General features: G+C 44.5%; 2 protein-coding genes across 3 annotated transcripts in view; one reads left to right on the forward strand and one right to left on the reverse strand.

Moving 5' to 3' along the window:
- Znf185 (zinc finger protein 185 with LIM domain) overlaps positions 1-8,235 on the forward strand; it is a 47,958-nt gene extending 39,723 nt beyond the window's left edge. For both annotated transcript variants that reach the window (XM_052171590.1, XM_052171591.1), the window contains exons 19-20: positions 5,606-5,704; positions 6,133-8,235. In XM_052171590.1, coding sequence (XP_052027550.1) covers positions 5,606-5,704 — 99 coding nt within the window. In that variant the 3' untranslated portion in view covers positions 6,133-8,235. The remainder of the gene's footprint in view (positions 1-5,605; positions 5,705-6,132) is intronic.
- A 3,643-nt stretch (positions 8,236-11,878) lies between these two features.
- Positions 11,879-13,811, reverse strand: Pnma5 (PNMA family member 5). The gene is given in 2 exon segments (XM_052171677.1): positions 11,879-12,342; positions 12,345-13,811. Coding segments are annotated over 2 exon segments (1,848 nt in total). The 5' UTR covers positions 13,729-13,811.
- Between the last annotated feature and the right edge of the window lie 797 nt (positions 13,812-14,608).

Genomic DNA, 14,608 nt, shown 5'->3' on the forward strand with positions numbered 1-14,608 from the left:
AGATGTGTGGCTTTAGTATGGAATTTGAAAGGAATTGTAGAACTGGGCTGTATAATAAAAATATTTCAGTACAATCTTAATCATGACTGTTAAAAGAAAAATACAACAGGTAACTGTGGGTCTAGGATTCCAAGTGAAAGTGACCTTTATACATGGGCAATTTTAATATCTTAATACAGGCTACTGTCCTCCCCTTTGATATAGAATCCCATTGTTAGGAGACAAGAATGAAGTGGTAAGTCAGAGGAAGAGATGAATATAGTCAACTATCTCAGAAAGCATGTGTAACTTTGATAGAACCTCTAAAGTGTTTAATAATTTAAATTCACTTTATTGTCACCATTGGCCTTACATAAAAGTTTTATATCTTACTATTATGAATGAACAATTTTATCATTTTGTTACAGATCATTTTACATTTTAATTTTAATGCCCATTTCTGATTATATATATAAAACCTATGGCTTTTAATTACGTGCTTAAAATAAACCAATTTAAGATGATAAATTTCTCCAATTGAGGGGAAATCTTACCTATAGTTAGGGTTTTGTTTTGGTTTTGGTTTTACTTTTGTAAGCTGAATTGCTACATTAATAAAACATAAAACCATCTGTAGTTGAGGTACTCATTTATTTTTCTCACAACAAAGATTTCTATAAATCAAGATACTTTAACAACATTGGTGGAAACAATGTTTAAGTACACACTTAGCATTTGATTGGTTGGTTAACTTGCTAGATTCCAGAAGGGTTTTTATTTGTTAAGATGTGAGGTCTTTGCCTTTTAGTGAGAGGATGAGAAGAAGCAGGGAATTGCTGTTTAGTAGGTCAAAGGTAACCCAAGATAATTGTAATTAGGCTTTTGGACTTCACTATTCCAGCCTCTTCACATCATTACTGTTCTAAACAGCCAATCAGATTCTTTCTAGGAGTTCTCATTCACAAATCAATCTAGAGAGAGTGGTCACTTGCAGAGGAGTTTGACAATGAAGATGTAAGATGGTGACTGGATTGCTCACAACTGGCAAGTTGTGAGGATTCAAAAGATAACCCAGAGTTTTGTGCCTAAGCCTCGTGGTAAAGGAATGTGATATTTGCTACCATGGGAAAGACTGAGAAGGAACAAGTTAGGACACAGATGACACTAAAATACATTTAATGGGGGCTGGCTTACAGGTTCAGAGATTCAGTCTATCATGACAGAGAGCATGGCAGACATAGTGCTGGAGGAGCCAAGAGTTCTACAGCTTGATCCAAAGGCATCCAGAACAGTAGTAACCTCCTCATTGGGTAGAACTTGACCAAAGGAGCCTCAAAGCCCACCTCCCCAGTGATTGAATTCCTCCAACAAGGCCACACCTCCTCCAAGGCCACACCTCCTAATAGTATCACTCACTCCCTGGGCCAAGCATATTCATCCCTCCACAGTATGTGTGTTACATAGGGAAAATATGCAACTTGTAACACCTGGAAAAGCACCTACACCTGGTTGGTATCTGCAGGCACTGAAGCCCTGAAGGGTAGGCTGGGAGAGTGCCTGCTTTCTAACATTCCTCCCCTTTGTTTATTATAAAAGGTCAGGAAAAAGGAAGGGGTGATGGTGAGGCAGGAATGGAGATGCTGTGCTCTTTAGACTGCTTCCTGCTGCCTGAAGGCATTGACATCTTTGAGGACCCAAGAAAGTTGGTATGTTGGCCAAGTCCAACTGTTTCCCTCAGTGTCCAGGCTCTCTGCAGGACTGTCTGGGACTCAGAAAGTGCAGGCCTAGCTGAAGCAGTCTTAGGCTGGACCACTTGGGGCTAGCTGCTTTGGAACTGTCTTGGATATCTTAGAACACCTAAAGCTGGGAGGATCTTGGAACAGATATATATTAGGGGCAAAAGATAAAGGTAAGGAGTTTAGGGAGAATTTTTTGTTAGGTGAACATTTGAAACGTAAAGACCCAAGGTCCTGGTAGTTGAGGGAGGGAAGTCCCAAGACCAGAGAAATTGGGTACAATCTCATCCTCAGGACTAAGTGAAATAGGCAGATGCAGAAACAGGCTGTTGATTGACCCAAGAGAGGTAGATTTAAGCTGATTCCCCAAAGCTTACAAGAATGTTTTAGGATACAAAAGAAATGTCTTATATATATTTTAGAATTATCGTTGTGCTGGACAGTGGTAGTGCATGCCTTTAATCCCTGTACGTGGGAGGCAGAGACAGGTGGATTTCTGAGATTGAGGCCAGCTGTGTGTACCAGGACAGCCAGGACTACACAGAGAAACCCTGGAATTACCGTTGCTTGTGATCTGTACTGAAATACACACTGGAGAAAAAGCAATAGATTCACACCTTTGTGTCATAGTAGAATGTGGGGAATAAAAGGCAGGGAGTGGTGGTGGTGGTGACAGAGCCCACATAGGAGACCTCTAGCAGGAAGAGCCCACAAAAGGGGATAGGCTCTCTGCAGGACTGTCTGGGACTCAGAAAGGCCAGAGCACTGCACTGGGGTAGGGATGGGGGTAGGGATGGCGGGTGCCCAAACACCTGAGGAGCAAGAAGCTGCCCGGCTAGCAGGGACTGAGGTCCTTGCTCAGAGGGTGGTACTGTTCTGGCTTGGGCCTCCTGGGTTCCTGTTGAGAAAGCTTGACTGAGAGGAGGCTGGATCCTTCCCTGGTGGCTGGAAACCTGTGGCCTGCTCCATGTTACTAAGTGGTGGGTTTTGATAAGAAGAGACAGTTTATAGTTTCAATGTTTTATTACAGAGAAATAGGAAGAGAAAAGGAGATAGAGAAGTAAAGAGAGAAAGAGAAGATAGAGGGATGAGAGATGGCCATGAGGAGAAAGAATGGAGGGGGGAACAGAGAGAGAGGGGCAAGAGAGGGCAGAGAGAGAGATAAGGGGGGGGCGAGGAGGGTCAAGAAGCCTCCTTTTATAGTAGGCTGGGTTATGTGGCAACAGCCAGGTAACCTTGGGGCAGGAAAAGCCTGGCTGGAGCCAGGTGACTCTACAGGTGGAGTCCAGCCAGAATGCTAGGGGTCTGGGGCATGGCCATATGTGACCGATGGCAACAGGATTATGGAGTTGAGGAGTCAGCAGTCTGGGGGCATGGCTCACGGGTTCCGTCCCTCGTAGAATGTTCTACTGTGTCTCCAGAGTGGGCCTTGCTCAACCAGGCTACAGGCTGCCCTACAAGGTCCCACAGTAGAAGCCTGGGATATCATTCTGGGTTAAAAGAATGAACACTTTTCAAGGCAAGTTCAGGGAGGACAGAAACGTCCCATGGAACAGAAAGGCAGAAGTTCACTTAATTTTGATTTTCAGTAGAAGTCCAGATCATGAAATCAGGGCCTTTTTCCTCTGTTCTGAAGGCTGGGTATATATAGATTAGATAAACATTTTTAGCACAGTAAAAAAGTATAGACTTTTAAGTCTATGCTTAGAAGACAGCTAAAGGGAATTTAAAATATTGAGCTTATGACTGATAGCATTTTTGAAGTGCTTCACCAAAACTTCATCAGAACTTCATTGATTAATGTATATTAAAAAAAAAAAAACCTTGAGGTTTTGAAGTCTTAATATAACCATAGCATAGAGGGAAAGAAATCTGAAACTGTTTTTATTCTTTTTATACCTTAAGTCACTTTCTTATCACAAGTTAAGTTTTCACATCCTCAGAAATTTATAACTTGCATGCATATATATATATATATATATATATATATGTGTGTGTGTGTGTGTGTGTGTGTGTGTGTGTGTGTGTATGTATGTAAGACAGTTTCTTAGACCAAAGACTATTTTCTTAAATCCTCACAACCTAAGCTTTTATATCCTTAGACGTTATATAAACTTTACACCTTTTTTCTATCCAATCATTCACCATAAGACACAGGTGGCCGGGCAGTGGTGGCGTACGCCTTAATCCCAGCACTTAGGAGGCAGAGGCAAGCGGATTTCTGAGTTCGAGGCAGTCTAGTCCACCAAGTGAGTTCCAGGACAGCCAGGGCTACACAGAGAAACCCTGTCTTGAAAAACCAAAGGGAAAAAAAAAGACACAGGTGGGTTAATCACTGAGAGAGCAGTTATTGTAAAGTGAGTTTCTTTAAATAAAGGAATAGTGAAAGTTAATTTGAAATCTGTTTTGTGAGCTTATCTCTTTTCTGAGTCTGGTAATAAGGTAAACTGTGTCTAGATTTAGTTCAAGCTCCAGGAAAATGAGGCCTAAGGCCTGATTGTTGCACGTGAAGAGAAGGCTGCTGAGGCCTTAGGTGCTGCTGTTACACTGACAAAGGTGTCGCTAGCCTACTCATCAACCCCATTAGACATGTGAGGATACATTTTACTTGAGTAAACGGTAACTACAGACCAAGTAGCTTCTGAATCTATTAAAACTTGGCAAACTTACTAGCTACCCGGACAGTCATCAACCTAAATTCCTCCATGGTTACTAGGTACAGAGGTCCCAGGACAATGTCAGTCTTTGACGGCCAGACCCAAAAGATCTGACAAACTTTGCTGTGGAGTAGGAACTTGGGGGTGGGGGAAGCAGCCTGCCTTGTCTAAGCAAAGCAGTGCAATCAACTCCCCAGTGTCTAGTGATTACGCTGGTTAGGGTCATTCATATATATTGTTTACCCATTTTCTGCATGCCCAGAAGTGACCCCTCAATGTATCAGCACCATTCTAAGTCCATGTTCTAATCTGGTATACAGTAACTAAAAGGATAGAAAACACTATATAGGAAATAGAATCATAACTGATTTACATTGAAGAATACTGTGCCAGGAAAAATAAGTTGAGAAGTAGAAGGTACACAGATCGCCATTAGAAGGGTGCATGGAGAGAATGAACAATGAGACTTGGGGATGTCTAAAGGCTATTCTCTCCTTCCTGTGCACCTTTGGCTGCCTGTAGCTAGAAGCCTCAGACTGGAGACACTGAGAGTTCTGAAAAACCTGGCACTTCTTGGTCTCTTTTTACTCAACTTCTAAGGTTAGGAAGTTCTGCCACTGACACAGGTTTATGGGAGGGACTGGGCTACTAAAACATCCTCCTCTTCTGTGGGACACTATCACCTTCTTCTGGACCTTAAACATTCACAACCTCCAGCCTCTCCTAATCTTTTAGGTAAGGAAATCATGGCTGGGAAAGTTTCAGTAACTTGCCCATCTAATTCAGCTAATAAATAAATAAAAGTCAAGATTTTAACCTGGGCTAATTGTGAAACTGCAGCCCCTGGCCAGTAAGCTGATCATCCTGCCAGTGGTGTGTGTGTGTGTGTGTGTGCCAGATAACAGCACTGAATGTCTTCCTCAGTTGCTCTCTGTTATTTAAGAACAGGAGTATTATTCAGAGCCCTAGAAATCCCATGCCTGCCATCCCAGCCCTGGGATTACAGGTTTGTGTCTCTGCACCCAGCTTTTGTATGAGCTCTGGAGATCAAATCTGCAGCAAGTGCTTTACTGACAGCCATCACCCCAGTCCCTACCAGCTTACTTTTGGTGTTTTATTGTGTGTTCATCTTGTTTTATGAATCACATTTAATATCTATGTTTGCAATGTTCTATCTCCTTGGAAGTCCAGGATGTGCCATCAACTCACAGCATCTCCATTTTGTTTTTTTAGTGCGGGATTTGCAATAAACCGATGGGTGATCTTCTAGATCAGATCTTCATTCACCGTGATACTATCCACTGTGGGAAATGCTATGAGAAACTCTTCTAGGTGAGTGCTGGAAGTTCATAAGATAAACATCCAAGAGCCCATTAAACTAAAGGAGCAAGACAAAAATTTGCCCTGGTTTGGACCTGGGTTTTACTTCAGGACCCTGCTATGCTTCTCAGCCATCTAATTAGAGAATCTCAAGTACTTGTCCTCTGACCTATGCTGCTTTGAGATCTTAAGTAATGTATGAACTCTTCCGCACCCTCAGCCCCAGGACCCTTTCCAAGTTGTCAGTCATAGTATCTTCCTTTACAGAAGTACCTCTGCCATCTAGAACCTCAGCTGAATCTGTTAACCCTGAGACACCTGGGGCTATTTTGTGACAAGGAAATAAAGATGTAGAAATAAAGATGTAGAATGGTTCTAAACAATTGGATACTTACATCAAGTCTCACTGGCACCTCTATTTCCTTTTTTGGCTCTTCCAGGCTGAACAGAAGCTCATGATCCCTAGCTGTATTTGGCTGGCCAACTGACCCAAATTGCTGGCTCCGTCTCTCTTTCATCCTCCATGGTTCCACTGTACTTCTGCCCACCTTGTACTGAAGTAGCATTCATCTAAGATTGTATCACAGTGATGTTATAATTACTTTTGTGTAGCCTTTTATACCTTAGGAATATCTCAGTTCAGGCTTGAAATCCTTGCTTCCAGGATGAATGAGTCCTCTTTGACTTCCCTAAGACATGTTGGCTTTCTAATGAGTGCAGATGACGTAGTATGTTAGATATGGGTACAAGTCTAGGTATTGACATATGCAGAATTTCTGAGGCTTCTGAGGAGCCAAGCCAAAACACTGTTGACGAACCCTGGTAGGGAAATTACAGGCATTGAATACTAAGAGTTGGCAATAGGCTAATGTTTAGCTCGTCTATTTACTTTGTGTGTGTGTGTGTGTATTTTTAAATTTCTCAATTATTAAAATAGTTAATTGTTTTTGATTGAATCATGTAGCAGATTTAAATTACCTCCTCCCATTCTCCTTTGAGTTTTTCCAGTCAGGTATGTCAGCACATGTTGGAAAGTTTATGCAGGTTTAAATTTGATAAAATACAATATTAGGAGGCTTATAACCAAAGGGATATCTGTGTCTGTTTGAATTTTGATAATTGGTTAAAATCTTTATCCTAAGTATTCCTGGACTTTTATTCTCTGAACTGCTTTAAAGGTGTACAGAAAGCAGATAAAGGCAAAGAAAACAGATAAGGTTTCTTGAGACTTCACCACACATCCTGCATTACCGTGAAGTACTGGCTTTAATCTCATTAATAATCTCTAAAATATTCTCATCTTCATTTTAGAAATGAAGAAAGTAATACTCAGAAAAGTGGGGAAAACCTTGTATAACCACTGTTCTGTCTCTCTCTCTGTCTCTGTCTTTCTGTCTCTCTGTCTCTCTCTCTCTCTCTGGATCCTATACTTTCTCCAAAAGTAATAATCATAGTGGCATTGACCAAGTGTTGAGTATATACCAGGAACTGTTTGAAGGGCCCCTATTCGTACTGTGAAATATTTCCCTGAAGCGTAGTGTTAGAAATGGTTTTGAAAAGTGTGAAATTCATCCCATCTCTGGGTTTCTTGTGTCCCTCTTTGAAACACTACAGTAATTTAATTGCTCCCTTTCTAAACTCTCCTCCAGAGGCTTTCACCCAGGAACAAATTTGGCTTATGCAACTTCTGAAAGCAAAGCTTGCTATCCAGTGAAACACGCAGAAGGCTCTCTGCACTGATCACACAGCCTTTTGTGACTTGTTTTGTAGTTCTGAATCTGTCTCAAACTAACATCAACTTCTAGGTCCTCAGGTATTCCAAACAGTACCAGTTGATGTCTGGCACAGCAGAGGCAGGTTCAGCCCTGCAGTTTGCTAATGTGCTGCTCTGAGTCAACCTCATTCAGGGCTCAGCATTAAATTGGAAGCTCCTTGAAAGAAAAAATAGCCCTCAAGACTTGGGGATGCAAAATGGAGGCCTCTTTGTTGGATTTACTTATAAGATAGCTCTTTTTCTCCAGACTTTGAACCCTAAACACATTTGAGTGGACTTGTTCTTCCTATCAGGTAACCAGAGAAGAACATTCTACTTATTGGACTATTTATCTGTTACCTGTACTCTGAATGGGAGGAATATACTGTGCCACAGTCCAATACTAATTATGAACTAGTCTCTCTCAAGTTCAGCACTAGGATGGAACTTAGAAAATGGGGGATAATAACAAATGTGTGCCAAATGAATTAGTAAGAGAAAATGAAGTCACTCCCTTAGTTACCTGGCATTTCAGTGCAGTCCTCATTGACTGAGTAAGAGGCTCCAGATCTGATGGATTCCCCACCTTCAAGGTGTATTCTGCTGTTCAAGTTTTAGAAATATGGAATATACTCAAAGTCAGCTTATAAAGTTAGTACTGATTTGAATCCAAACAGCCCTTTTGTGTCTTAGACACAACTCTGTAGTTAACAGAGGGATGGTTCTGCATTGAGTTACTTCTTTTTAATTGCTTAGTGTTTTTAATTATACTTGCTTAATCCACATTAATGTACACAAATTACAATAAATGTTAAGATGTTAGACACCTATAATTTTTTTCTAAAAAATTTGTGTGTATGTGTGCACTTAAGTATACCTTGGTAGTTATAAGCATGTGGTTTGTTTACCAGATGCCATTCTTGCTACAAAACCAAACTGGACATGGTAGCTCATGCCTATAACCCTAGCACTCAGGAGACAGGTCACTCTGAGTTGACAGGCCTGATCCCTGATAGAATCTTAGAACACTGAAGGATTTGTTGTCTTATTTTGTTTTGCTTACTTAAAGTGAGCCTGTCTAAAACAAACAAGATGATGGATGTGGCTCAAGTCTGCTCCACCACAGGGCACAGCTGCTCTGGGAGTTGGAACATGGGAAGTTTGACTGTGTTTACCCCACGCTGTTTCTGGCAAGTGTTGGACTGTAGGGAAGGCCCAGGACATTGCTCCTGGAGTGGGAGAAATGCAGTCTGAGGCACAGGGACGGCTAGAGCTGGCTTGGAGGCGGAAGGGGTTCCCAAGCCTTAAAGAGGCCTGGGCCATGGGGTTCTGAGCCTGAACCCTGGGAGTGAGGAGAAGGGGATGAGGAGCTCCAGCTGGTCCCACGGGGAAAGTCCTTGGCTTAAAGACGGGCAGCAGGCTTGGGCTTGGTGGTGGTCATGGCTGGAAGTGCAGAGAGGCCTTCTATGGGAAACTAGACTGCAGCTCTGTAGGCAAAGGCCTTCTTCATGGCTCCCCATAAAAAGAGACAGTCTGTGGTTCCAAATCATACATCGCCATGGTGGAAAATGGCTCTGTAAAAAACCATACCCCATGCCTCAGGGCGGGCCTGAGATTAAACACCTTTTGTAAGGAGGAATGTCTGGGAAGAAAAACTTATTGGCTAAGCCCTCCAGGACTCTAGTTACCTCATTAGCCTGGCCATTTCTATGTGACCACAAGTCACTTCCTTTTCCTTATCTACATGTGGAGGGCTTGGGGCATTGCCCTTCATGACTGATGGCCACAAATCTGTGGGGTCTGCAGCTAGTGTCAGGGGCCTGGTGCCCAGGAGGAGGCAAAAGGACCAGGCTACTTTCCACAGTCCCACAATGATGCGTGGCTTTACTATGAATTTATTATACACAGACAGGCTGTCTCCTTGCCTCTCTTTAATGATATCAGACAGAGCTCTCCTACCCCAATGAGAAAATAGTGGTCAACAACCCCATTCCAATAATAACCACTAAAGGAGTATAAGAGGTGTATTATCTGGATCTTCAAATTAAAGATGATTTCCTAGGGGAAGTAATCTCAGAGCTGTAAACCTAAAGGAAAGGGAAGAATTGCCTACTCATTCATGTTTTCCTGAGCACTCACTACAGATAATATCAGGCCATGACAGAGTGATGCATGGATCTGTGAAAATGAAGTTCTGCCTCCTGATACCTCCTTTTCCATCTTCATTTGATCAAGTCAGACCCACCAAATTTTTAACACACAGGCTCACAAGCTCTGTAGTAACACATATGACAGCCACAATTACCCAGTAACACATACACATTTATATTCACAGGCATACATGACTCACATGCAAGACACTTGAACTTCACTGAGTCCAGCCTCATGCTCTGACACACCCATTCTCACATACATACAATGTCATGTTATCATACTAAAATCTTCGGTGACAGTCACATCCAGATCCATCATACATGGGCATACACACTCCCAACATTCAAAAAGAAGCTCCTACAGTGACTCACATACTTATCCACTGGCCAATAGTCAGTCAGACATGCAGGCTAACCACTTGTACATGTGAGTGTACACACGCATGAGTGCATATAAACAGCCAAATATATCCCCACGGGAAAGAAAGAATGCTATGACATGGTATCTACGATGGGTCCCTCTTTACCCTTTTTCCTGTGATACCCAAGTCTGCCAAGCACTCTCCAACCGGTCTTCACCCTTCAGTGGAGACAGAAGCTGGAACCTTAACCAGTCAGGGGGTAGATTGAACAATATAGAAGGAAAAACACCATGCTGAGTTAGGGACGACATCTATAGGGGCATCTTTTCATATCTGTCAATCTATCACACAGATGCCCTGTGCTCTCTACAAGTATAGTGCTGCACCAAGAATTCTGGGGCCTGCCTTCTATACTGTATCCTCTCTTCAGCACACAGCTCCTTTATTCCTGTTTGTGGCAAATGCTCTAGGAAGACATAGCTATTGTACCCCATATCCACTGGCTACCATAGCCTGGTTCCTTCCCACCCAGGAGACCACTATAGCCCCTCATGGTCTCTGACATGCATATATGCCAGTGTCAACCCAGCCACTACTGCTGCCCAACTCACCCCCAGCAGAGGCAGAACACAGTTGGAACATTCATGAAATTTATTCAACAAAAGTTGTATTAAAACAAACATAACAGAAACTTTGAGTGCTCACTAGAAGCCATAGGCCCTGCCCACACAGGGGTCTTTTGCTGTCTCCCGAGATCACCCACTACAGTGTAGTCCTGCCTTATAGCATCCATAGTCCAGGCACAGGGAATTAGTGGAAGCATGGCAAGCAGCGCCCCACCAACCCTAGAAAGTAACACCATAAGTAATAACAGGAGTGGAACATCACACACAGTCCCAAGTTGAAGTCATCAGCTTTGTCAACATCCATGATCCCAGAACTGGACTAGGGAACTCTGGGGAGCACCTGATCAGGTAAGAACACACACACACACATATCTGCAAGAGAACAAGCAGCAGGCGGCGGGCCTAGATGTACACCAGGAAAGCTGACAAGGAGTTCACAACACCAGGTGGGTGGGAGAGCAGCTAGCATAGCCTAGGCTGGCACAGAAAGTCACACCACATGCCAGGGTACGGAGAGGTGGCTGACCAGATAGTCAGGGCCTTCAGTTGCCCTTATTAACACACACCTCACTAAGGGCTTTATACAGGAGCAGCTGATGGTGGGTAAGCACTGGAAGGAGGAAGGGACTCACTGGACAGCTGAGTCACTATGAGGTTAACAGATAAGGGGGTGGGGTTCCAGAACAGGGAGTAGCCTGTCTCTGGACCACAATGGAAGAGGGAAGGGGAAAGGGCAAGGGGAAGGGGAAGGGGCAAGGGAAGGGGAAGGGGCAAGGGAAGGGGGAAGGGATGTTTGTATTGGAAGAGCCAGGCAGCTGGCAGAACCCTTGCAATGGATGGCCTTTTCTGTGATGTCCACCTGTTTGGTATGGGTGGTAGATGGAGGATGGCACCTTGGTGATGCCTCCAGGCCACCTCCCAGGTTGGCAGGGTTTGGGGCCAGCCTTGGCAGCTGCCTGGCAGAGTTGTATTCACCTGGCTCTCCCTTCTTCCTCTCTGGAATTCTCCAGCAGTCCTGGACAAAAGAGAGCAAAACGCACCCCCCACCCATGCCCCAGAGTCCTCTTCCTGCTGCTTTTCCACCTCCTGTTTGTTCACACAAAACCTGCCCTGCACACCAGGCTCAGGCCAGCTGAGAGCATAAACCCTGTGGTGCCATGTGCCCCAGCCTGGGGCTCTTCTTGGGCACTGGTGTCCTGTTAGGGTGCCAAGAAGGAAAACTGCCTTGTGTTAGTATTGGCCTCCGGGGTCCTTTGGCTCCAGAGACCTGGGATTTCACAGGGATGGGAAGTTCACTCACGAAAGGACTCCAGGGTGCTGCCCTCGTGGGGCTCCCCTAGAGCAGTGTAGATAATCCTGAAGACAGGCTGGATCCTGCGGCCTCCTCTTCTGGGTACTGCCTCCCTGCTTAGCTGCACTTGCTCCCAGGCACTGGTGTCCTCTGCCCAAGACAACCCTGTGGCAGGCTCCTCCACACCCTCTGCTGCTTCAGTGCCGGTGGGCATTCTTAGCTCAGAGCACCCAGACTCACCATCTTGTGACCCACTAGTATCCCAACTGGAGTCTGGATTACCCTGTCGTCTGGTTATCACATTAGCTCCCCATTTCTGTCTCTGGCACTCCCCATGGACCTGGCATTTGGTAGTCACTGAGCTGTGTGGAACTTGTTCTTCTTTATTGGAATCGTTTCTAGCTAGTAAGAAGTTGGGTGCCTTACCCTGGCCCTGTTGCCCTTCTGTAACACTCATGTTTCCTGTCCTTTGTCCAGGCTGTTCCATGATTTTGTCAAAGTATCTCTGTTGCCTGTCAGAGGAAGTGATTCCTGGATGTCCTGAGCCTATATTTCCTTGGGGTTGGGGTGGCTCAAAGCCCAAGCCCCTTTCTCGTTTCCCGATTCCTGTGCTGTAACGCAGGGTTTCTGCTCATCGGATTCATTTTCAGCCCAGAAACCTGATTCCCTTATATGTCCCTCTTCCCCAGCACTGTGTCTCCACAGCAGTCGCCTCCGTTTCACTGATGTGATCTCTTCTCCTATGGTCTGGGTGCTGATCTCCCTAAAATACTCTGCCTGGGTGACAACTTGATCTGCTGCCTCACATGTCCTATTTTCCTTTTCTGCCTGATTCTGCTCCTTCACTACCACAGTGGTTTCCCACTCTTCCTCATCTCGAGTGAGTTGCATTAATTCCAGAAAAGTAGGTGGGCACCCTTGCTGATCTAAGAGGGATAGCTTTCCTCGAAGGCCAGTGCTCATGGAGACCCGAGATAAGATATGCTTGAGACGAATTGAATCTGCACTCTGTGTTGACAATGGGCTCTGCTCCAGTGCCTTTTGCAGCAGGGGCTCTAAACGTAGCAAGTAATCAGATATCTTCTCTGCAGGTTTCTGAGAAGACTGAAGGAACCTGAACTGTAAGACCTCATAGTCCTCTTTACTCCCAAAGATGTGCTTTAGGGCTTTTAAGCACTGCTCTACAGTTAGGGAGTCATTGCCAGCCCACAGTGCCTGCATGATCGACAGGGCAGAGCCACGCAGGCTCTCTAGAAGGCGCTGCTTCTTCTCCCTCTCAGACACCTGCCATAACCGCATCAGCTCAGTGACCTCCTCTAACCAGGTTTCAAAGCTTTCTTCTCCTGGGCCTGGAAAGGGACTGCCAGAAAACACTTTCAGTTTTTGGTAACATGTGCTATTACTGCACAGAGACTTCAAGTCTTTTGGTTTGTCTAAATTCCTTAGCTCCATTCTCTCTGTAGGGACAGTGCTAAACCCCAGGGCTTTGGCCACATCTACCATTCTCCGCCCTTCATCTCTCAGAAAGTAGATCAACTTACTGATAAACTCATCATCTGGGCTCCGGGGTTTGACAACCACTTCCCAGGCCCCACCCTCTGCTGGTATATGAGTAGGCATCATAGTATAATCAACAACTTCAGTCAGTTCTATTAAGACTGCCTTAGCTTCATCTTCCCTCCTGAACATCCTGCCTATCACCTTGTGTGCACACAAGGGAGGTAAACCTTCTTTCAGAGCATCCTTTATCTCAGCCTCAGTGCACTGCATGGGGATGCCCACAATGAGCACAGCCTTCTTGGGGTCCAGATCCATCCCCTTACACCAGTCATCTAATAGAGCCACGGCCATTGTTCCCTCCTTTTATGGGCAGATCTAATACGAGAACTCAAAAGATTCTAACCAAAGCCGTATAGAAAGGCAGTGATGTCCTGGTTTTCACAGCCTGAAATGCAAATGAAGTTAAGAAGTTACTTAATGATTCCCATCACCTTTCCTTCTCCCAAATGGTCAGCCTTGTGCAATCACAGAAAGCTTCCCAAACCTCACTGAACCCTGCTGACCTTCTGTTGCAGCAACCTCCTTGGAAGTCCAGGGATGCTACTGTGTATTCTGCAAGTACCTGTGGGGAAAATGCCAATGTCAGGAGGCAAAGACCAATGCCGGTGGAGAAAAGGACAGGAGAACACCCTGCTACCCACTCAGTGCTATATTGGATTTAGCCCATTCCTTGTTAGGTTCAAGATTGGCAGCACATAAGAAACTCTTCTCATCCTGAAGAAATGCTCAACAGATAAGAAAGATGACTAGAACTCAGTAGATGTGATCACAGTGCTGGGTGCAAAGAACATATGAGAAGCTAAAGTATTGGCATAGACACAAGAACAGCATGGACCTGGGTTTCTACCATAAGTTACCACATAGGTTAAGGCCTTTGATGGACAAACAGGTGATGCCATGTTCCACCAATCAATGAAGCATCTTAGCAACAGGTATGGAGAGCAGTATAGGACAGAGACTGAAGACTGAGTGCTGATAAATTAAGTTTATGGGTTGACATAGTATGACATCTGGAATCAGAGGCAAATAAGACCCCAGAAAGTAGACAACTGTCATCCTAGGTATGGTCCTACCCTGCAGACTGTGGATCTTGGCAGGAAACCCCTTCATCAGTCCTTTGCTACAGTTAGAAGCTATTCCCAAAATCGATGCTTACCCTGCTGTTTTCTGA

This window comes from Apodemus sylvaticus, chromosome X, assembly GCF_947179515.1.
Source record: "Apodemus sylvaticus chromosome X, mApoSyl1.1, whole genome shotgun sequence".
NCBI classification, from domain to species: Eukaryota; Metazoa; Chordata; class Mammalia; order Rodentia; family Muridae; genus Apodemus; species Apodemus sylvaticus.